The 22,949-nt window shown below is 42.0% G+C and overlaps 2 protein-coding genes across 2 annotated transcripts; both read right to left on the bottom strand.

Annotated features, from left to right (window-relative positions):
• Positions 1-1,118: 1,118 nt before the first annotated feature.
• LOC119735222 (tyrosine kinase receptor Cad96Ca-like) lies at positions 1,119-10,405 on the bottom strand. The gene is made up of 11 exons (XM_038208928.1): positions 10,357-10,405; positions 9,860-9,976; positions 9,218-9,393; positions 8,710-8,911; positions 7,189-7,299; positions 6,026-6,219; positions 5,299-5,421; positions 4,152-4,263; positions 3,526-3,622; positions 2,503-2,602; positions 1,119-1,879 (listed from the first exon to the last, which is right to left on the bottom strand). Exons 1-11 carry the CDS (start codon positions 10,403-10,405, stop codon positions 1,763-1,765), a joined length of 1,398 nt encoding a protein of 465 aa, XP_038064856.1. The 3' UTR covers positions 1,119-1,762.
• Positions 10,406-13,000: 2,595 nt separating this feature from the next.
• On the bottom strand, positions 13,001-19,675 carry LOC119735220. The gene is made up of 8 exons (XM_038208927.1): positions 19,663-19,675; positions 18,250-18,342; positions 17,876-18,130; positions 17,325-17,426; positions 16,095-16,187; positions 15,624-15,878; positions 13,722-14,000; positions 13,001-13,011 (listed from the first exon to the last, which is right to left on the bottom strand). Exons 1-8 carry the CDS (start codon positions 19,673-19,675, stop codon positions 13,001-13,003), a joined length of 1,101 nt encoding a protein of 366 aa, XP_038064855.1.
• Positions 19,676-22,949: the final 3,274 nt, after the last annotated feature.

The raw sequence follows: 22,949 nt of genomic DNA, 5'->3' as shown, positions 1-22,949 counted from the left end.
CTTGACTGGCAGCAAATCAACATTCTGCACACGACTACTACTACTAGCGTTGAGGAAGTACTCAAAACTCATTCTGCAGTATTTAAGGATGAGTTGGGTACCTTGAAGGGAACAACCGCTAAGATCTACGTCCACAAGCACGTCCGACCACGATTTTGCAAAGCACGCGTAGTACCCTACGCCATGCGAACATTGGTGGACAATGAACTTGACCGTCTGCAAGCTGCAGGAATCATCGAACCGGTTGAGTTCTCCGAGTGGGCAGCGCCTGTAGTTCCAGTCCTCAAGTCAGACAAGTCTTCCGTGAGAATCTGCGGGGACTATAAGCTAACGGCGGAAATGCTGATGGGTCGACGCTTACGCTCCCACCTTGATCAGCTTTGCCCTGATGTAGCTCAGCGTGTCATCAAACAACAGGAAAAACAGAAACATCATCACGACAAGCACGCCAAGACACGTGTGATTGAGATTGGTGACACAGTCCTAGTTCGCAACTTCACTGAGACTGGCTACTTATGGCTACCAGGCACCAATACAGGCTATGCTGGTCCAGTCTCTTGCAAAATCCGCTTAGTTCACAATGGTTGCGAGATCAAACGACATGTTGATCATCTTCGCCAACAAGAGAGCATACCACATGAACCACATCACGAGTCACACAATCTGGCCGACGACATTGACTTCGGCTCTGCTATCGCCGTCCCACTTCCAGAACAACCTGCCGTGGAAAATGTCATCCTTCCAGCAACCAACGATCAGCCAGAACCACAAGCATCGGCCGAACCTGAACCGCAACCCGTTCCTCCAGCTGACAGGAAATACCCAGATCGCATCAGGAATGCACCCGATCGTTATGGATTTACAAACTCTTAATCTGCATGTTCACATAGATTAAGTACAGCTGCACACATGTGAGGCAGAATAATCCTCACTTTAGTTTGTTGCAAGTCAGGGTAGTCCACTCCTGTACTTAAAAGTTTATCATGTCTGTTAATTGTTGTATTTTGTAAGTTGCAAAAGTTTTTTTAAAAACATATAACAGTTTTCGATTCGGCCTGGATAAAGTGATTTCTATAACAGTTGTGCAAAAGATTTTGAAATTGATCCATAATATAGATTCACTCGATGAACGTAGATTTAGGTATTTCAATACCTGCAAGTTTAGTTCGTAATTCGAAAAAATATATATACACTGATACAAAGTACAGATGATTTCACGATATGTTACATACATCCATCGGTACAACCAAGCAGTTACCGTCAATTTTGTCAAGAATTTAGACCAATGTTCGAAATAGTTGATACAAATCAACATCCATATAGACTTTAAAGCGGTCTTAAACATACTTTTTAAAACCGGCTAAGCACATCACCAAAGAAAATTATATATCTCGAAGTTAATGTAAATTGATCGGCTCTGCTAAGACAATCCATTTAATGAGCTTCTCCCTTCCTAAAAAAAATATGAGGATTAATAATTGCCTAATACACTCGGCAATTTATCTGGTCCTGCAACTTAACAGATCTCGACCGTTATGTACATATAGCGTAGAAATCAGAACAAACGCGAGAACCAGCTCGGGGTCGGGTTGCCAATAGTCGGCTCTAGAAGTTAAACTATTCCAGGCCTAAGGTACATCTGAGAAAGACAGTTGAACTATGGTTAACGACGATTCTCGCTCGAACTTGCTTTAGTGCAATAAACACTGAACCTGCAGTCTTTTGCACAGCTGTGACGCTTGTAGTGATTGTACGCGATCACTCACTCGATGCTGCCTGTTGCCGAACGTGTGAGTGAGCAAGTGATGCTGTTCGAACCTTGGCCAGGTTTCAGGTACACGTAATCTTCTGGATTAAGATTTCCCATCTCGAGATAACCCTGTAAATAAACGAAAAATAGTATTGAACCATAAAAAAGCAAACCATATAGGCGCAGTGAATATTGAACTTGTTGAAAGAGTGAAAACCGTGCACACTATTATTTGATTACGAAACACGAATTCGTCCATAGCACTCTTTATTCCAAAAATGTCATTGGAGATCAACTATTTTTGTGGGGTGTTTAGTACCAGAAAGATCTTTAAACCAAGTAAGGTTTTTGGATAAAAATTATGTAGGTTACATTTAGGAAAAACGCAAGTTATCATGCTTTCAACGTTGTTTTGTGCAACTTGATTAGTAGCTTTATAGTAATTAAGTTGGTTTTTCTTCCAATTCGAGCGTGAGTAAGGATGAGTTCACGTATAGTTACATGCCTTTCAAATTGTATTTTTTTTGTCGTAAATACTGCCTATAAACAACGAAGTAAGCCCAAACTTTGATATATCATTGCAGTGTGTCGATCATGAAGTAGAAATGTTGCAACATAATCGGTCGTAATAACAAGAATGACTTTCCTGAGTGCGATCAGGGTTGTACACAGCGACAGAATGCTTATGGCAGAAAATATGAGAAATAAAATGACAGGAGATCAGTACACCTGTTTTGAAACTGAATACCCACCGCTGCATCTGCAAGGATGTCGTCTATGGTGGTGTGAAGACCAGCGAAATCCGGCCTGTCTTCAGGTTTCTCCTGCCAGCAGTCCTTCATTATCTGGTATCTGCAATAGAAATATATTTCAGTGTGTACAGACATGGAAATTGATCCCTGATGATAACGATAGAATAGCAGAAACGGAAGATGGAAACACTGGTGAGGAAAGAACTGAATTGTGTCAATTGTTGGTTTTCAGAAGAACCTGAGGTGAAATCTCGATTTTGTTTTGGGTCAATACACTGACTGTAATCGAATGGTTGGTCCTATTTCTGATGATAATTGGAGCATACAGACCGAAACATCTACTAACCAGCCTTCAATCCTCTGAGAACTATCATTTTTACTAAAATATTTCCAACACATTTTTTCTCCGCAATTTTCTCCCTGTTTGTGCACTGGCCTGCAAATGCCACATAATCGCATTTAATCTGATACAATAATATGCTACATACGATTAATACCAACCCCATGCTGGCGATAATGATAATAATAACAGGTATTTACAAAACGTCTTTGCCAATGAAAGGATTAAAAACGCTGTAAACAAATCAACAGAATTGGAAACAAATTAAATCAAAACAAAAAGTTTTTTACGAGTCCCTTAAACTGTTCAAGAGATGATGCATTCCGGATAGTGATGGGGAGAGAGTTCCATGTTTGTTGCCCAGCAACGGAGAAGGCACGGTTCCCCGTATTCTTGGTGGTGCGAGGGATGACCAAATTGGCTTCCCAGTGGAGACCATGTCGTTTAGGTTTGCTGAGGCCCACAACATGTTGGACACGTTTTGTACATGTTGAGTGTTGTCTTGTACACAATCCGTACGTTGGTTGATTGGAAGCAAGTGAAGTTTCTAGAATTTGCAGTGGTCAGAAGCAATATCTGGCGCAAAGTGTCTTGGTCTGAGTATTTTTAATGACTGCAACAAATCGAAACCAATCGCAGATAATTAAGGAGTTACTGACCCAGATCGACCCCATTAGACTTACATGTCGTCGCTACAATGCTCTGGTTTGGGTAGTCGGTAGCCCTGCTTTATTTCATCGATGACCTTCTGCGATGACATGCCGGGATATGGATGCGATCCTGATGAAAAGGTGTTACAGAACGTGAATAAACAGTCAGGTAATAGTAATTGAGGGCGCTGTATAACGACCCCATATTGGGGCAACTTGGGGGTGAACTACGCGTGAATTTAAGTGACGTCAGTTTGCATTTTGCTATAATTCAAAGTTAAAATTTCAAAACATTACATTTGCAAAATAGCATTGAGTTACTATCTGAAAATATGCTTCAGTATACATGACATCAGGCCTATACTGTTACCACTAAAATCGAGTCATTCATTGAGGACGCCCTCATTTGGCCAGAAACAAATTGTTGGGTGCGTTGTAGTGTGAAATTTAGACTTCATGAAATACGGAGTCATACGTTGTATTGCGCATGCGTAAGTGAACATAATAATGACAGTGACAGGTCACGTGTGAGTGTTTGAGTTCATATAAGGTAAAAGAGACCAGATATTATACCAGTTCTAATTTCATATGGCAGCGATATCAAAGCAAGAGAAAGAAGCCAAACACACTTTAAATAAATAACAGATATTCCGACTCACCTAACGTAACGAGTTCCCACAGAAGAACACCAAAAGACCATACGTCACTCTTGCTCGTGTACATATTACTAAGCAGTGACTCAGGTGCCATCCAACGAACCGGTATTTTGCCCTGCTCAGATTGATTTAAAACAAATAATTCAATACGTATCTAGAATTACTAAAATAAATTGTTGATGCATTGTTATCTACTAAAAAAATGTCGCCATCCAAACGAAGTGGAGAACTTTCGAATCATTGATTTCCTGCTTAATTAATCAAATCTTTCAATTCATGAATTTCAAAAAACTGCGTAATACATAAATGTTATTCCTGTCAAACACCCGAAAAATTGTCAGCCAACCAACTTTTGTCCAATACCGTATGCAGTCCCAGTTTGTAACTGTAGCTTTAGCGGCACTAGCTGAAGGAACAATAGGTCTTTAACTGATGTTCCCCTCTCGAGGGTTTATCCAATTAATGTTCATCATCATCATCATTCGGCTGCGGAGCAGGCGACCACTGTGCAGTCTTCCTCCGCACACGTCGATCCTGTGATAAGCTGGCTAGATCCTCTGCCACAGGCGGCATAGGTGACTAAAACCCAACTAAAACTTTCGGAATCTGCGTTGGCGGCTTGCAAATTTGTTTCCGTAGGTGGGGTGCTCAACTGTCATTCATAGTTCAGTTACTGTTTGAATCGTTGCAAGACACGGAGGATCTCGTTCTTTTTTTCCCTTAAAAAACTAATCTCAAAGATATTTTGAATTCAGAGAAGGAAAATAGTCGATGAAAATGAGCCGTAAAGACGTGGATTCGAACTAGGGATCTTTGTATCCATTGCTTATCACGCTATCCACCAGGCTACTGTAGTAGGTCGACGACGTCCGTACTTTAAAATGGCTGACTAAATAACAACAATACTTTTGATATCATTGCTCTGTTTTATGAATAAACATACTGGCCTGATCAAAACTATTGAATTATTCATGACTTTGGAGCATCCCACCTACGGAAAAGATATTCGCTGGCGGCTTAGTACCCTGCTTAACTAATTATTTCTTGATGTATCATTGAAGGCTGCACGGCGCCAACCTGATTCCTGGCAGGATTCAATCAATTGAGGGCGGCCTTTAAAGTGCATGCACTAATATGACATTAGATGTACCTGTGATTTCATTTCGTATTGGCTTTTCTCGGCCACTTCTCGAGCCAGTCCAAAGTCGGACACCTTGCATACCATTTCCTTGCCAAGGAGGATGTTACGGGTCGCCAAGTCCCTGTGGATGCACTGTGAGAATACAAGAGAACAAAATACATCGGACTACGGACTCAAGAAAATGTGTGAGAAAGAATTAATGTGGAGCCTGCGTGATATGGCAAAAAAATGACAAACTTTTAAAATCAGTACTTAATGGTACAAAGGCATTGTTACAAGTTTGGTTTGTAGAGCGATCAGATTGAGTGTGAATCTGTGTTGAAGGGGACCCGTCCAAAGCAAAAGCATACTCCGGAGATGATATAGAAATTGAAAGACAGTTTTAAGTGGTGAGAAATAATCAGTTGAGAACAAGTTGTAAATAATTAACAAGGCGTTTCAGTTGATAACCGGCCTTGTTTTGTATGGAAAGCAAACTGTTTGTTTGTTTGTTTTTTGGGGGTTGGGTTGTCTGTTAAGGTTTAGATGTTTGTGTGTGTGTGTTTTTTAACTTGTTTTTGCTTGGCTTATTAATTAATCCTGAATGACTAACTACACACACAAGCTCCAGCTGGACGCACAAATACTAATCCTGCATCATGGTAACGTTTAAAAGCAAGAGGCACATAACTGATAGTGACGCACTGTACACTGATTTATTCCCACGTACAGACCATAAATCTACATGCGATCTCACCTGTTTTGATGCTAGGTACTCCATCCCCCTGACCACCTGAGATGCGAAAGTCAGGATCTCCGTCGGTGTCAGGTCCTTCTTCTCCTTGAACTCTCCCTTCTTCAGGTAGAAGGGTTCGGTGCCCGTCCGAATGTGTCGCAGGTAGGTCTGCAGGTCTCCATGGGGAACGTACTCCAGGATTATGTACATCGGGTCTGTAGGGAAAGACATCAAAATTAGTACAAATACAAATCATCTCGTCTGCATGTATGCCATCTGAGGGCGCTACGCCTTTGGTGAATTCGCAGGAATAGACGAAGAGTTGTCAAAACCGCTCTCATTCACTGGTGAATTCAGATAGTATGCACAAAATGAGACGCCTAGCATGGCAGTCAATGCAAGTTCACTTTAACTTTGTTGGTATAATAAAGGGTGATTCAAAAAATAAGGAAACCCAAACGGGTTTCACAATTAAAAAAAGAAGAGAAAATTCTACATGTGGCGCTTTCCAGATCAAGGATATGAAAGCTCAATTAACACGGTTTTTTTTTAGTGAAAGAATCAGTGACAAAGGTAAGTGCTATTTCAGCAAAACGAAAACTTTTCACATATCAAAAACACATCATAACCATGACAACTGGCACTTATCAAAACGTTTATTTCAGAAAACACCTGCTGCTTGCAATGTTAAAGCAACATGTCAAGAGTTGATAGTCTTGTCCTGCGTTCTACTTGGCTACCCCGGAGACTTATGGGATTATTATGATATCATATTACGATACGACTGGTTTCATTTTTACTGAAATATCATGCATACCTTAAATGAGATCCGTGGACAATGTTAAAAAACGGTGTTTGTGTTCCAAATTCCATAACTCGAAAAGTACATGAGCGCTTTGAATGATTTATTTTCACAAAAAGAAAGCTTATTATTTTGTGAGGCTTTCATATTCTAGATCTGGAAAGCGCTAGATGCAGAACTTCTCTAGAAATAGGGGGCACCATTTTGGGTTTCCTTTTCTTTCGACTCACCCTGATGTACACTCACTCACTAGGTCGGCCACTTGAAAACATAATTGCAGTCAGGTTTATACCTGTATTGTTTTAATTTTCAAAACTTAAAAAAAAAATCAAAACTCATCAAATTGCAAATGCAACTTTTTGTGACATTTTTCGAATTGTACCTTTATCAGTGCAGTATCCGAGCATAGACAGGACATTAGGATGTCGGTCCAACATGGCATACACTTGCAACTCTTTCTTGAAATCACTCTGATCGTTGGGTGTAGCAGATTCTAAAACGGTAGAGAAACAAGTATTTTTGGTCAGACAAGTGAAGAAAAAAACGCGGCTGTTTGAGGTGCAATTTTTGTAAAAAGCTCCCCGAATGCACTCAATAAGTGCGGGTTTTCTTATTTTCATCGTTGAGGGTTATTTGTACGCCGTATCAAACAAGTTCGATCGATGAACTCGATCAACGGACATGGATTCGTTACGAACGTTGCGGCTGTGCACCAGGGCGAACCCGCGAACGATGATGTCATCACACAATTTGGCTCCCTCTCGCCACCGATATGACTAAGTAGGCCGGTCCTAAATTCGCTGGCGTAGTCGTGACGTCACACAGAGGTCGACTGGTTGCGACAATGGTTACTGGTTCACGCACATTGAAACGACCCAGTGGACATGGCGCATTGTGGTTTCGCTGTGGCTGTTGTGAATCCGTTTCTTAGTCATAAAGGGTTTTGAGGCAAAATAAGCACAACTGTGGGTGTTACTGGTTTGGTGATAATCTACTGAAAGGCAGTGAATCATTTTCGGGGAGAGTATCTGCGAATTTGTAAAACTGTTCTATGAAAGTAGACAGTAAAAAATGCAGTCTGTGATCGCCACATATGTTAAACGTACGTGAGCATTGTCGTTGTGTACTGCACGTGAACCGATCCTAACTTTGCCAATGGGAGGAGGAGAGGTGACGTCGCACTTTCTCAGCGTAAAGTGGACTACATTTGTCCAACCATCGTCGACGAGCTTGCTTTGATTAGAATGGACCGTTCCGGATTTTGCAATTTACCAACCCCCCCCCCGCTCCGCCCACCTTTGATTCGCGTATACTCTTCACAGAGCTTGTGACTGAAAGTTGACCCCGCTGTATTACACAGTGGTCACCTGTTCAAATGTCGTTATCTGATTGGTCAATGACTGACAGGCAGAAAAGGGTCCTTTAGTTGGAAATATTATCATCGTCGTCGGGCAATCCTCGATTCGGGGAGTTGTGACTTTTGCTGCTGTCTCCCTCGCTGTTGATGACTGGTCTCGTGGCTATATAGTCTCAGCCGGGGCCGTATTGGTCGTCCGCAGATGGAGCAGGAGAACTGTGGGGTTGAGTTAGGCTGAGACGCCCGTTCCTTCCTTCTGCGTCTTTTCTATTCCGCTGAAGGCGTGAGGTCTCGAAAAGCTGAGCTCCGCATGTGATGGTGGAGCGCCAGGTGGAGCAGTTAGCTGATTTGTCCTCCCAGGTGTCAATGGAATTCCACGCTAAAGTTGACCGCGCTATATTACACAGTGGTCACCTGTTCAAATGTCGTTATCTCATTGGTCAATGAACGACAGGCAGAGAAGGGTCCTTTAGTTGGAAACATTATCATAGTCCCTCCAATAACTACACATCTGTGTAGTACTTTAGGCCTATGAAAATGCCGTACCTTTCAACATCTTCACGGCCACCGTCGTATTGGTTCCCCTACGGATGATTCCCTCTGCCTCGGCCTTGTAGACCACAGCAAACGAGCCGCTGCCTAACTGGCCGAGGATGTGCAGTTTGTCCCGCGGGAACTCCTTGGCTGGTCCACTGAACTCCGATGCCGATGCTTGAAGAGTGTCAATCCAATAAACATTCGACAATTTCTGCAAGACGGTAAAAAAATGCGTCAAAAGGAAAAGGCCATTGTGCTTTTAAACCGTTTCCGAGTTAATAACAAGGTCGGATCGCACTTTCTAGGACGAAATGTTTGACGACAGGACAAGTTCTTACGTTGCGAGTCCGCAAAGCGTCAAATCAATTTCAACCCTGGTATTTGCATTCTCAAAAAGTGGAAACTGGTCTTGACAAGGCATAATCAGGATGATTAAGAATGTGACAACTTTTGGCATATTTACAGAAGATAATGCTCGAAAAATATTTTTTTTTGACGTTTTAGAAAAACTACCCACCTTTTGAATGAGCTCCTGTCCACGCCCTCTATCAACAGCAGACGGCCGGCCGCCTCTACGCCTGCGCCGTGACCTCTTGACGAAGCAAACCACGACAATGACCAGCACGACAATCAAGACGACGACAACGACAATGACAACAACAGTATTGATCGTCGTGGTGTTTGCATTAGCGTCTGCAGTATAAAACAAAAACCATAATCGATTACATTTCACTTTCAATACGTTCTAAATTTGGGGTTTTCATTTGACTGCTTTTATTAACTTGTTATGGTTGGATTACATTCTTAACAGTGCAAGGTCAAAGTTGATCAGATCCCCGAATTGTTTTTAACATGATACTTTAAAGACTTAAAACACTTCTGTCAAGATTTCCGGCTCAGAGTGACACGGACAATTGATCCAAATAAGTGTCATTTTGACCAGGAAAGGTGTCATTCTGACCCTGAGAAGTACCATGTCAAATTGGATCTGGATTCCGAAAAATCTGACCCGGAACTTGTGCGAATGTACAGCAGCTTTACTCCCCCCCCCCTCCCGGTGGATTCCAAACATACTTAATTGGCGTAAGGATACATTTCTAACGTTTTTATTTGTATACAGCAATGTTGATGGAGGCCGAAGGGTCTGTAAGCTACTCACTTTGACAGTTGTTGCCCGTTGCGCCATTTTGGCACATACAGTCATACGTGTTGCCTTGTAGCATGCACTGTTCGCCATTCTGGCAGGGATTAGGCATGCAAGGGTCATCGGCTGAATCTAAAAAAAAAAGGTAAGACATTTACGTCAAATGAAGCTTCTAAAACTTTATCATGGTAAACCAGGCGATTATACAACGAAAGAAATCAATGTTATTTTTTTCGAGAAGGCAAGACATTTTTTTTTTCAAAAGCACTAATTTGCAGGCAACATACATTAATTTTACCCGACTAACGGGTTTTACTCCCCTTGCTTACAGTTAAGAAGGTTACCCTACGGAAAAGTAATGGCCAATTAGTCAGTCGCCGGTAAAGTCATAACAAGCAAGGTTGTGTATGCTAAATGAAGGAAGGACTGTGTGGTTTTTGTTTTATTGTTCATTAGAACACTTTGTCCCTTTATAACTAGAGGCTGATTGACTTGTGATTGAATTTTACTACGTTCGTGTTCATGAAGTTGTTTATCTCTAGGATCGGAGTCAACATACATTATAATCAACCTGAAACACACGATACATCAAACATGAAATCTATCACCTTAGAAGCAAGGAGATTTGGACCTTTCTACAATGAGTATGACGACTAATTACATAAGATTTTTGACATACATGTATATCATACTAGGCAATAAGGATAGTCAGTGGAAAGACCAGGGTTAAAAGGTTCACAGGTGTGTACAGGAACCAGATAATTGTCATGGCTAAAACACGCTATATGTTTTTTTTCCTTCCAAATACTGTTAATCATGTTCAATTCAGCCCTTAGCCGCGATTCATGATTGATTTAATAAACCATTTAATGAATGAATAAATGAATAAATGAATGAGATGCCTGCCCCCGGCATCATTAATGTTATTTAGTAAATAATGAAATTTTGAAAAATTTCAGAAACATGTCAGAATGCTTATAAGTACCATGTTTTAATGCAACATAGCGAAAAAAAATCGAAATCGAAACAAAAATTGGTCAATGTTTACATGCCCGTCCCTTCGTGAAAACGGTGAAGATATAAGGTCCAAGTCAAATATAATTGGAACCTTGAACAATTTCAGGAAAGGAAACAAGTATATAATTCCCTGTTGCACATATTTGTTCCTAGTTCTATAGCAAGGTACTCTTTAGTTCCGAAAAGAATTTGTCCCCCTGACGATGACTAGAGCAGGCTAGTCGAAACGTTGAAACCAAAGACAAGTTCTTTTAGAACTTAAAGCAGGACTGTTCTTATCAGAAATAAAACTGCTTATAGTAGATAACAAGCAGAAACAGTTATTTTCAGAACTAAAAATAAGTACTGGGCAGTAGTTATTACCACATGGTGTTACCACAAACCAAAACGATACCAATGCTCCACCATGCAAAGCCTAAAATCTTATAACAATGTACTCACTTTGGCAATCCCCTCCACTAAACCCGGCGGGGCAGAAACAGTTATATAAATCGCCGGTGATCTCTCGAATACACGTGCCGCCATTTTGGCAGGGATTCGGGTTGATACAAACATTATCTATAGATGTAAAATGAATAGAGATTTAATCACCACAGAGCTTAATAGCAAATCATTTGTGAAATAGCCAATGTGAACCCTCAAACTCCTCGGTCGCGTAATTTCTTATTACCAGGACGGTAGGGACCAAATCATGAATAATTCAGTAGTTTTGATCGGGACAGAATGTTTATTCATGAGAACAGAACAATGATATCAAGAGCATTGTTGTTATAAAGTCAACCAGTTACATTAAAGCCTAGCAGCAGTAGTAGTTACAGTAGCCTAGTGGATAGCGAGATGAACTATGGAAATAAAGATCCCTGGTTCGAATCCACGTCGTCGCTGCCCATTTTTGTCAACTATTTTTCTTTTACAAATTGATCTTTGAGATAATTTTAATTTGAAGGAAAACGAGAACTAGAACCTAAAGTGCCCTGCAAGGATTAAAAAAAAACCCAGAATTATGCATGACTTGGCCCTAGCCCTTCTAGGAAACAATACGCTCCCCGGATCGGACTATCGAAAGAGGGCGCTTTCTCTGTGTTATGCATATCCATGATGTCCAGGGAAATTAGAGAATAAGTTATATAACAGGCTATACTAGTGTTTAAATCACCAGTGATTGGCAGCTCATTCGTGGACTGGTTGGAAGAAGTCCTGACTTCTAATCAGGCGAACCAAGTTCGAATCTCAATGAGCGTTTTTCACTTCTTCTCATTTTACCATTTAAATAAGTAAAGTGATGCAGGAACATATCTCACAAGACGTAAAGCCTATCTTGGGTTTGATTATGGAGAACAAGGCATTAAAGATGCATAATGGACCAATCAGAAGATGGAAAGGGGATGTCGTTTGGGAAAAAAAGATTCGCTCCCGAGTCCCTATATACGTACGCCTATTGTGATCAACGAGCCTCTTCATACGTACATTCACAATGAAGTTCAACTGAACTAGCCTACATATAGTATAGACTTACCCTTTAGGTCTGAATCGAAGAAGTCAGTATTCATTATTTCGAAGACAAAACTGTGTGTATTAAAGTCTAGTTTCATTTTTTTTCTGATTATGATAGGTAAATGTATTTTACTTATTCAATACCTTCACATGTTGGTACCGAGTCACTCCACGTGACGTTGTTGTAGCCAGTCTCAATGCATTCAATGCTGGATGCTCCATGGAGGGTATATCCAGGGTCGCAGGAGAAATCCACACGAGTCCCGAAGAACTTGTAGTTGATGAGATTGTAAGACAGTGAACGCGGGTTGGTGATGGTGTGGTCTCCGTTGGTGGGTGGTCCTATGTCGTTACTACACACTCCTTGTTTTACTGCAATAAGACAACATAATACGTATCTTGTGAACTTCTGATGATGCGATCCATGTTGTTCATGAGTCAATCACAATTCCGTTCGCAAGTCAACCGCAAGCTACTTCACAAGTCCGCCCAAAAGTAAAGCCCCAGTCACACATTTACGGTTTTGAGAAACGAGTATCCACGGTTCACCAAAAATCAATCGATCACGATGAACCGTCGAGATTAATGGAGAAATTGAAGTTCTAAGAATGCTCTACGGTTTCAGAACGGATAGCCGCGACTGATCTACGGTTTCTCTACGAATACACCACGGTTTGTCAAGAATATGGACAGATTGGTGAAGAATATCGACGGTATTACTGAGAATAATGACGTTAACGCCACGGTTGTCTGTTATTGGGCCACGGTTGACCAAGGTTCTTCTACGAATAAAGCTTGAATATTCGTAGTACAACATTAGCAGAACTCTAGCACATCCTGACATATCCGAAGGACATTCGTAGCGAATTCGTAGAGATTACTACCACGAATGAGCTACGAATCTCCAAGAATATGCAAGAATAAAGCCACGAATAACATTACGAATAAGTACTGTTGTCCCACGGATGTCCCACGGTTGCACTACGGATTAATGTTCATGGCGGTTTACCACGGAAGTTATGAAAAGTTTTAAACTTCCGTAGCCTCTCCACGAATACCCAAGGAAGATGAATGATAACCATGGATGTACCAAGGATGAATACGGTACTCCCACACTTTATCACGAATTTTAAACCGTACAGCTACAAACTGAGAATGTGTGACTGGGACTTAACATTGGATGAATGTTGAGAAAGGAATACCCTTGTCTCATTTTATTTCAATAGTTTGTGACATGACGAAGGACTGGTTGATTTATGATGGACTTCTGAGGACTTGTGATGCAGTCAACTGGCTTTGAATGAAAATCCACAGTACATTTGAATGAACTGTAAAACGTGTTCAGTTGGTTCGTTTTTGTACTCACCTCTGTACACGGATAAGAGCCAATCGCCTCCACAGATTTGGTCGCTGTTTCCGGAACAGAAATATATGCAATCAGAATCCGGCTCTTTACCGTGTTTGTCGTAGTCTTCATTCCCACACCAACATTCGTGTGCGTATTCCAGTCCCGCATAATTATACTCGGTAGGTTCCAAACAGTTTCTGAAGCACCACTCTACCGACTGTTCATTGTGATCTAGTGCTGGACCGACCGTTAGGGAACGATTTTTTGCGTCCCCAAAACATCCCAAATAACCAGGAGCTGGAAAAAGAGAAAAAATAAAAAACATAACTCGTATAAAGCCTACCCAAATCATACAAAAAGTTCGTCAAAATGTCCTAAAGGTGTCAAACCAATAAATACTAGATACACTAAAGATTGAGCCCTAACTACATATTGCTTTATTTACCAGCAATGTCAGATGCTGATCGTATGATAAAAATCGGAACCCAAACCTCAAAAAATATATTTCATATTTAAAAAAAAACCTATGTAGCACCAAAGATAATAATGACCGGAAAGCCAATTTCATCAGCTACTTTTGGTTAAACAAATACTGGAATTGCTCAATCTGTTCAAGAAATATTGCTATATAAACGCAATGACACTATCTAAAACATGTTTCGTCCAAAAAAAAAGAAGCAATATATCTATTTATTGGATGGGGGTTTATTTATTGGGGGTGTAAAGCCACCTAGATTGATTTCTTAATGTGACATTTACAAGTTGACTTATTGCCAAAAATGATCCTAAAATGGCGTCCATTTTGAAATTCAAGATGGCCGCCATCTTCACACTTAATATTTTGCCAACATGGCTTTTCTTGTTCCTGGGGGTCTAATTAAGGTTTCTAGCTAGGTGGCATGTTCGAATCATTCGGTGTCCACGGCACGGCCCAGGAATAAGCTTTCGCTTCTCAAGCACTCGATTCGCTCCAGGCTATGTGTGTGGCACCGGTACCTGTGAGACATTCACCACGCATCGAGACACGTCAATGTTAGGTACGTGTAATATAAATATTCATATCCTCCTGATTCTTAGCTAATCAGAGTGCTCCGTTCAATTTTTGAAACATTGTCCATGCCTTGTGTACAAGGTGCACGTAGGTACAGATTATTGAAGTCTGTATTGGAATCGGGTCGACGTACACGCATATGGGGCCGAGGATGCAGGAATCGTTGCAGACTGTTTCCCACTCCCCCCCCCTCCCCCTAAATATATGAGGATCGGTAGCTAACGCGCATTATGATTATTTATTTTCAAATTACTGTTCAGCTCTGTGCATGCATTGACGGTGATTCAACACACGATTATCGAAAAACTCACTTTTGCCTTACTACACAAAAAGTACGCAAAATCATCAGTGTCTCCATGAAAGTAACTTTTTTTCATCTGCATAGGTTTTAAACACTGAGCTGTAATTTCTCTCTCTCTTTTTATTAATATTTGCCAGAGACACTTTCGAATTTAGCAAAAAAAATCGAAGGTAATCTTTTCCGAAATTGTACAATCATGGCGCGGCTATTGTCGTTTTTTGTTTGTAATAGGCTGGTTCGGGCAAACGTTACCGTTGTGATGTTCAATTCAGGAGGCGGGATTCAGACCTGTACACGTCATGCATACATTTGCATACATCAGGAGGGATGCCTCCTGATGTATGAAAGATTCACCGCTAGCTACCTGTCCCCATATTTGAAATCCAAAGGACAATGGGGACAGGGAATCTAGAATCTAGAAGACTAGAATCGTTGCCGCATACCGCGCGCTTCACGTAAAACTAGGACGGTATGCAGTTGTCAGCGCCGGTGGTACGGTGCGGTGCGCTGTGCGGCGGCGCAGGCGGACTAAACCCGGCCAATGCCGACTTGATTTCAAGCTACCTACCAGCACACTCTCCAGACGTGTACTCTTCCACAGCCACCTCGGCAAGTTGCAGAAATGCATGTGCCGCATCTACACCGGGCATGGAAGTATTGATGTCCAAGCTGACATACCAAGCAAGCCGCGGTGGCTCGCACAGGAACGGGATCTTGGCTCCCTCCCTGGACTGTTGGCTGGTAGCTGGTGAGCCGCACGGCAGGTTCTCGGCGAAGTTGGGGCTCAGTCCGGCTCGCACTATCGCCCCGATGAAACGAAAACCTAGAGAAGAAAAAAAAACAGTTCAACTGTATTATGTACAGACATGGTTATCAGAATGTCTGATATTTTATATATGATGTTTATAAATATCTCTGGGTGATTCTAAAAATCTCCTTATTAAGTTTGTATACATAACATATTATTTTGAATGCATATACATTTTGAAATTAGTGAAAGTTTGCCATATCAAAGTGATTGATCTTTAGCAAATTTTACCCCATCCATCCGTTCGGAGAGTGACGTTGATTCTACCCAAGCAGTGCTTGCTACCTAGGTCAAGCAGCCACCAAGGATGGGGATCATTAACATCTGCAATGTAGGAAAGGAAGAAAATGTGTTTAATTCAAATTTAGTTGGTGTACTTTTAACAACTGCGAATAACGTTGTGACGTTGGTTCACGATGGTGAACATGATAAAGATTGTTACAGTTGGGGTGCGAGGGGATGGGTACGGAGAGGCAAAGGGAAGGGATTAGGAGGGGAGGTGGTGATGGACAGGAGGTGCACGTGGGGATGGGACCTGGGATAGCAGGGGAGGGAAGAGGGCATGGGGATAGCGATCAGTGGGTGATGGGGATCAGTACGGGGATTTGAACGGGAATCAGTATAGGGATGAGGACGGGGGCCAGTATGGAGATAGGGATGGGGGTCAGTAGGTGCATACAGACGGGGCCAGTATTGGGATAAGGGCGGGGATCAGCCTGGGATGGGTACCAGTATGGGGAATTGGACGAGGATCAGATTTGGTTGGTAAGAGGATCAGTGAGGGGATGGGGACAGACATCAGTATGTTGATGGGTACCAGTATGGGGAATTGGACAAGGATCAGATTTGGTTGGTATGATGATCAGTGAGGGGATGGGGAAGGAGATCAGTATGGTGATAGGAAGGGGATCGGAATGTTGCCGGGGATCAGTTACGGGATGGGACGGGGATCGGAATTCAGCAGGGGATCAGTATGGTGATTGACGGGGATCGGAATGTGGCCGGGGATCAGTATAGTGATGGGACGGCGATCGGAATGTGGCCGGGGATCGGTGCGGTGACGGGGGGGGGGGGGGGGGGGATCGGAATATGGCCGGGGATGGTGATGGACGGGGTTTGGAATGTGGCCGGGGATTATTATGGGGGGTTCCGAATGCATTATTGTATGGAGGCCTTCCGCTTTTGCTTTCTGTGAATCGGCCTTCACACATTGGTTTAATTTTCTTACCATTAATTATTATTTTCTCTGCAAGGTACGGAAATACATGTCTATTGAATTGAATTAATGGGGATTTGATGGCTGGACGTTGGCATGGGGTAGGAATGAGGACCAATAAGGAGATTGGGGGTGCAAATGGTAGAGGGAGGAGAGGATTACGAATGACGAAGGTGACGAGGGAGACGAATTTGACGAAAACGTGGGATTACAGCAAATGCAGATGCATTTCTCATTGTTCTTACCGGTGTGCGTGTAGGTATATGTCTCTCCATCGACGGCCTTATAAGAAGGGTGCGAGTCCCATGTTGTGCTCTGTGATGTACTTTTCCCATAAACAGGGAGGGCTGAAATGAATCAGGATTTTGATGACAACCAAAAGTGGGCACTTAATGTCCAAGAAGAGTCAGTGTCCATAGTCGAAAATCTCTGCTGGGATAATTCAGCAGCCAAACACTTCCCAGAAGACAAAAAACACAGTTTCTGTATTGTCAATTTTTGTTTTCAAAATGTTTCCGCTTATGTGACAACGCATGCGTATTCCAAATACGCCTTAGGCCCACGTTGAAATTCAATTTGATTCGACGCGGCAAGGGCATGGCGTTTGACACCATGCCATGTATTTGCCGTGTAGCACGACAGAAATCAAAAGTTGGTCAAGTTTCAACTGAACATGGGTCAAAGATTACACACACCGACCGGTTCTTAGTAACCTGCCAAATTCTGCAGACAGGTTGTAAACTCCTTGTTTATTGAAGCTTGGCCTAGGTAATGTCAAACGACTGTAGTCACCTACCAGCACCCTCTCCAGACGTGAACTTGTCCACCGCCACCTCGGCAAGTTGCAGATATGCCTGATCCGCATCTACACCGGGCATGGAAGTATCGATGTCCACACTGACGTACCTGGCCGTCTGCGGTGGCTCGCACAGGAACGTGATCTCGGCTCCATTCTTAGACTGTTCGCTGGTAGCCGGTGAGCCGCACGGCAGGTTCTCGGTGAAGTTGGGGCTCAGTCCGGCTCGCACTATCGCCCCGATGAAACGAAAACCTAGAAAAGGAAAGACAGTTATCCTTCGGAAATTACAGTTTCGCAAAAAAATATCTTAACAAAATAAAGAACCTAAACGAATAATGATTCTTGGGGTGAAGAGTAGTAAGACAGGTTACCCCCGCTATCCTCTCGGAGAGTGACGTTGATTCTACTCAAGTTGTGATTGCTACCTAGGTCCAGCAGCCACCAAGGATGTGGATCAGTGTCATCTGGAATGAAAGAGAGGAAGAATATTAAAAGGGACCATGAAGTGAATGCTTCTTAAGAACTTTAAAAAAATGTGCTACTTTTTAATCCTGTTAAGTGTGTAAAAACTAAGTGACGTTCCTTTTTCGTCAATTTTACTGAAAAGTGCACTTCTTTCAATATCTAAAATTGTCCATGTTTTTCTAGACAAGAGGGCGCTGTTCCCGTGATGTCATTTCAGTAAGACATTGTCCATATTAGGTTGTTTTTTTTCAAATTGTGAACTTAAACATTTTGTTCATTGAAAACATTTGTGAGAAATTGTGTGCTCACTGGTTTACTGCCACACTCTGACACAACAACGAATAACTAAAGAAAAGAATGTACACAACAGCGAAATATCAACAATTCTGGCAACGTTTAGTGCAAATACCAATCGCAACATTATAGGTTTCTGTCTGATATGACATCACACTTTGGCTCATGAATGTGAACTTTCGTATAAAAAGACCCTTGAAAACGACAAAATAACATTTAAAAAAAAAGATTAGTAGGACACAAAGGTAAATTTCCAAGAATTGTACTGAACAGAATATATTACATGGGCCCTTGAATTGTATTCAAAATTAATGTTGTTGATGATTTTATACGAATTTGGTGAGAGTGGTGATGGCAAGGATTGTGAAAAAAATATTATTGCGATGTTGATGCTATAAAGGGTAATGCTGATTAAATATCGGTATGATTGGATTGGGAGGGAGGGGACGAAGAGGCAAGTGCAAGGGATCGGGAAGGGGAGGGTGGGCATGGGGATGGACATAGGGGTGGGGTGGAAGTAGAGGGGTAGGGCATAGAAAGTGAGAGCGATCAGTACGGGAATGGTGATAGGGATGGGGATAGGGATGGGGATGGGGATGGGGATGACGATGAGGATGGGGATGGGGATGGAGATGGGGATGGGGATGGGGATGGGGATGGGGATGGAGATGGGGATGGGGATGGGGATGGGGATGGGGATGGGGATGGGGATGAAGATGGTGATGGGGATGACGATGAGGATGGGGATGGGGATGGGGATGGGGATGGAGATGGGGATGGGGATGGGCATGGGCATGGGCATGGGGATGGGGATGGGGATGGGGATGAGGATGGATGTGGATGGGGATGGGGATGAGTTGGGATGGGAATAGTGATTGGGGATGGGGATTAGGATGGCGATGGGGGTAACATTTTAGTGGCCGAAGTTTCGCATGGGTTGGGAATAAGGATCGAGGAGACTAAGGAGGGAAGTAGCCATGGCGTAGCCAGGATTTTGTTGGGGGTGAAAGCACACATCCGTGTACCTTCCCCCGGCATATTCTTCATTTATCATTTTTTTGGCGGAGGGGGAGGGGGGGGGGGCATTTGCCCACCCCACCACACTTACACCCTTACAGACGCCCATTTTGTTAAATGTGTATTTAATAGCAAAGATGATTTACACCCCCTTTTTTTTTTTTTTTTAACCTTTTCGTATAGTTCTTACCAGTGTGCGAGTAGGTATACGTCTGTCCATCGATGGCCTGATCAGATTCGTGAGGCGACCATTCTGTGCTCTGTGACGTTTGTTTTCCATCAACAAGGAGGGCTGGAATATATCAGGGATTTAATATAGCAACTATAAATGGACAACTACCGTTTGAATTTGCCACCAGTGGCGAAATACAAAGCTAAAACATATGTATATCCGGTATTTGTTCTCTCCTTTTATGGAGGTCTTGCCGGAAATGAATAAAAACACAACAAAATAAATAAACACACATTAATCATAAAGTCATGACCAAAAAAAATGCTTTCAGCCTCCCTCTGACGCGATTAGCCCCCCCCCCCCAAACGTCATCTGAATGGGGTGTACGCGAAAACAAAACATGACTTGTTATTCTGTCAAGGGTAAAATCCGCAACATATAGACTTATAAAGTCAATACAAAGCTCAAAAAATAAATACAAACCCGAAAAGTCGACTCGAAACGTACACTAGAAACTCGACACGTAAAGGCAAACTCAAAAAGTAAGGCTTAATTCTATTTTTTCAAGTTTGAGTTCGCGACGAACTCGAAAATTATATCAAGACTCAAAACTTGAAAAGTAGAATTATTATATCAAGACTCAAAACTTGAAAAATAGAATTAAGCCTTCAATCAGTAATTATAAATGGCCAACAAAACAGCGCACATGTGTGGACCGTTGATCGTCCGCAAACAGTTTTGATGCGCGTAGCCGTTCTTAGAATGCCATCGTCGTTCGCTTTTCTGACATCAGTACAGCCATTTGGTTGCGAAGGGCGATTTCTAAAGGTTACGTATAACTTTATTCTCAATGAAACTACATGTACACCGGCATGTTCACGTTGGCGGGTGAAATCTTTGAAAATTGATTTCTCCCGTTTGGAAAACCATATCGTCATGCAACTTTCAGGATTGATTTCCCCTATATAATGATCCAAGTATGTGCTAAAAGTCGTTGTGATATGTTCATTACTTTTCGTTGAAATTGGAAAAACAGGCCTCGCTACTTGCAATTTCGAAAATTGTAACACTGGCGTGCGCAATATCTATCAATCTTTCAAGCCACACGAATATTAATGAGGTTCCTATCCATTACGGTGTGCAGTAAACAGTTAGATAAAAGCCTCCTTCACGAGTTGTTAATTAACAAACATTGGTCGATACCGAGACCCACACCATGTCACGCCGAGTGACGCTAATGAAGATGCAAATCTACCATACGTTCTTGTGTTTCTTAGCCGAGATCGGTCAGCCGTAGCGCCTTCGGCGCTTTGCTCAACGATGCACATTGTATTGGGTCGGCAAAGAATGTTTTGATCCTCTTCGAAATGTTCCGTGCAGATGGTTTAAGCTGTAACATTAGCGTTCGCAACAACAGATTAAGCTGAAATTCGGAATATACTTAGATGATATAAGTGTTCCATTCCTCGTGAAACAACAACTTGGGTAAATTCCTAGAAGTTGGGATAAATACATACATTTGGGGAAGTTTTTGAACGATTTTTTTCCAGACTTGAAGGTCAGCTTTAACTGTAACCAGCACTGACGTTTCGGCATCGATGACTGCGATTTGTTTCACTGACATGCCTTTCTTCTTCAATTAGAATGTAACATTACAATCATACCGAGCATATTTTCTAAGAAACACAACGTTCAAAATGCCATGATATCAAAAGGAGGCATTTACGCCCTTTCCTTAAATCAGGTGTATAGCAAACAATGCATACATGTACAAGCCAACCACAATTACGGCATATTTTATCCGAGTTTCGGGACCCTATATGGCCAAATTTTATTTGACTTGTCCTCCCTTTGTAACAGTTTACATGTAGATAGAAGTCTATTCAGGATAGCCGTTAATCTCCCCACACTCCTACATCGGCTACTTCAAATTTTTGATACGGGCTGACATTATCTTTCGACAAAATTCTGGGCGATTTTCTTCGAAAGCCTATTGAGGACGTGAAAAAAAAGTTATTCCGGCCCATTAATTTTCCCGGGTGGAATACCAATCCGCGCGTGCAGGATTACGTAATTCCGCCCGTACGGATTACTATTCCGCCTGGGCAAATTACTATTATTCCAAAAGGTTTATATTTGTTTTATTATGAACTTGAAATTTTCAGTATGTATTACAGTGACGTCATTGTGTTATCAATTTGTATTAGATTTGAATCCTTAAAATCAAATTGAAAATAAAACAAATTTCTTCCAAATTGGTCAAGGAATATAAATAAAACCTGGTGTGAAAATATCGTTGGAATACCTAGAAAAATTGTATCAGAGTATCAAAATAATTACAAATGAGTTAAGGTCAAAACCTTTTTATAATACAGAACAAAATTGGCCTGGACAGCATGATTCCAGAGCACGAAGCAGCTTGATTTTTACTTCCGGTTTAGCAGAAGTGCAATGTGTGAAGACACAGGACTCAGAAACAAAATTTCTGGAAGTACTTTGCAAGCTTCTACCCGTTTTCTCCGCCCAAGTCCTAAAATCATAGGTTTTTTAAATTTTTTTTATAGATTTACCAACCTGCAAGATCGCAACAACCTCGTTGAAAGCAACAGCAGACCAACAACACCATCAGGAGCAAAAGCCGGCGAATGTAGACGTCCCAGCCATAACGTGATACATCCACAAGTCCAGCCATGTTTGTGATGTCTGATGGTTGTATTTTAACATTCACAGTGTTGGTCACTTGTAAAGGATCGCGAGTGCGTACAACATGTACGTTCTGCCGCGATGGGAATTTTTTTCTAATCGCTTATTAATAGAACACTTTGGGCCAGCAACGCAGTATACGTTGCCGGTGCCTACATTAAATTGGCGTTCAGGTTGACTTCCACCGCCAAGGCGAAACTGTGACAACCAATCGTAGGCGTCGTTACGGAATTAATAATTTGTAGTGCTATAGTCATTAGGGCGTCTCTTTCTCATTCTATGGTTCATTTCCGACCGACCTTTTTTTTTGGCCTCCCGACCGAAGAAAAACGGCATGTTTTCTATGCCGCCGACCCTATCTTGAATTTCTTACGTAGAAAACAAAGTGCAGAAATGGGGAAAATCCGCCCAAGTAGTATG

Source organism: Patiria miniata, unplaced genomic scaffold (genome assembly GCF_015706575.1).
Source record: "Patiria miniata isolate m_02_andy unplaced genomic scaffold, ASM1570657v1 HiC_scaffold_29, whole genome shotgun sequence".
In the NCBI taxonomy this organism is placed as follows: Eukaryota; Metazoa; Echinodermata; class Asteroidea; order Valvatida; family Asterinidae; genus Patiria; species Patiria miniata.
This window is presented reverse-complemented; position numbering and strand designations above follow the sequence as displayed.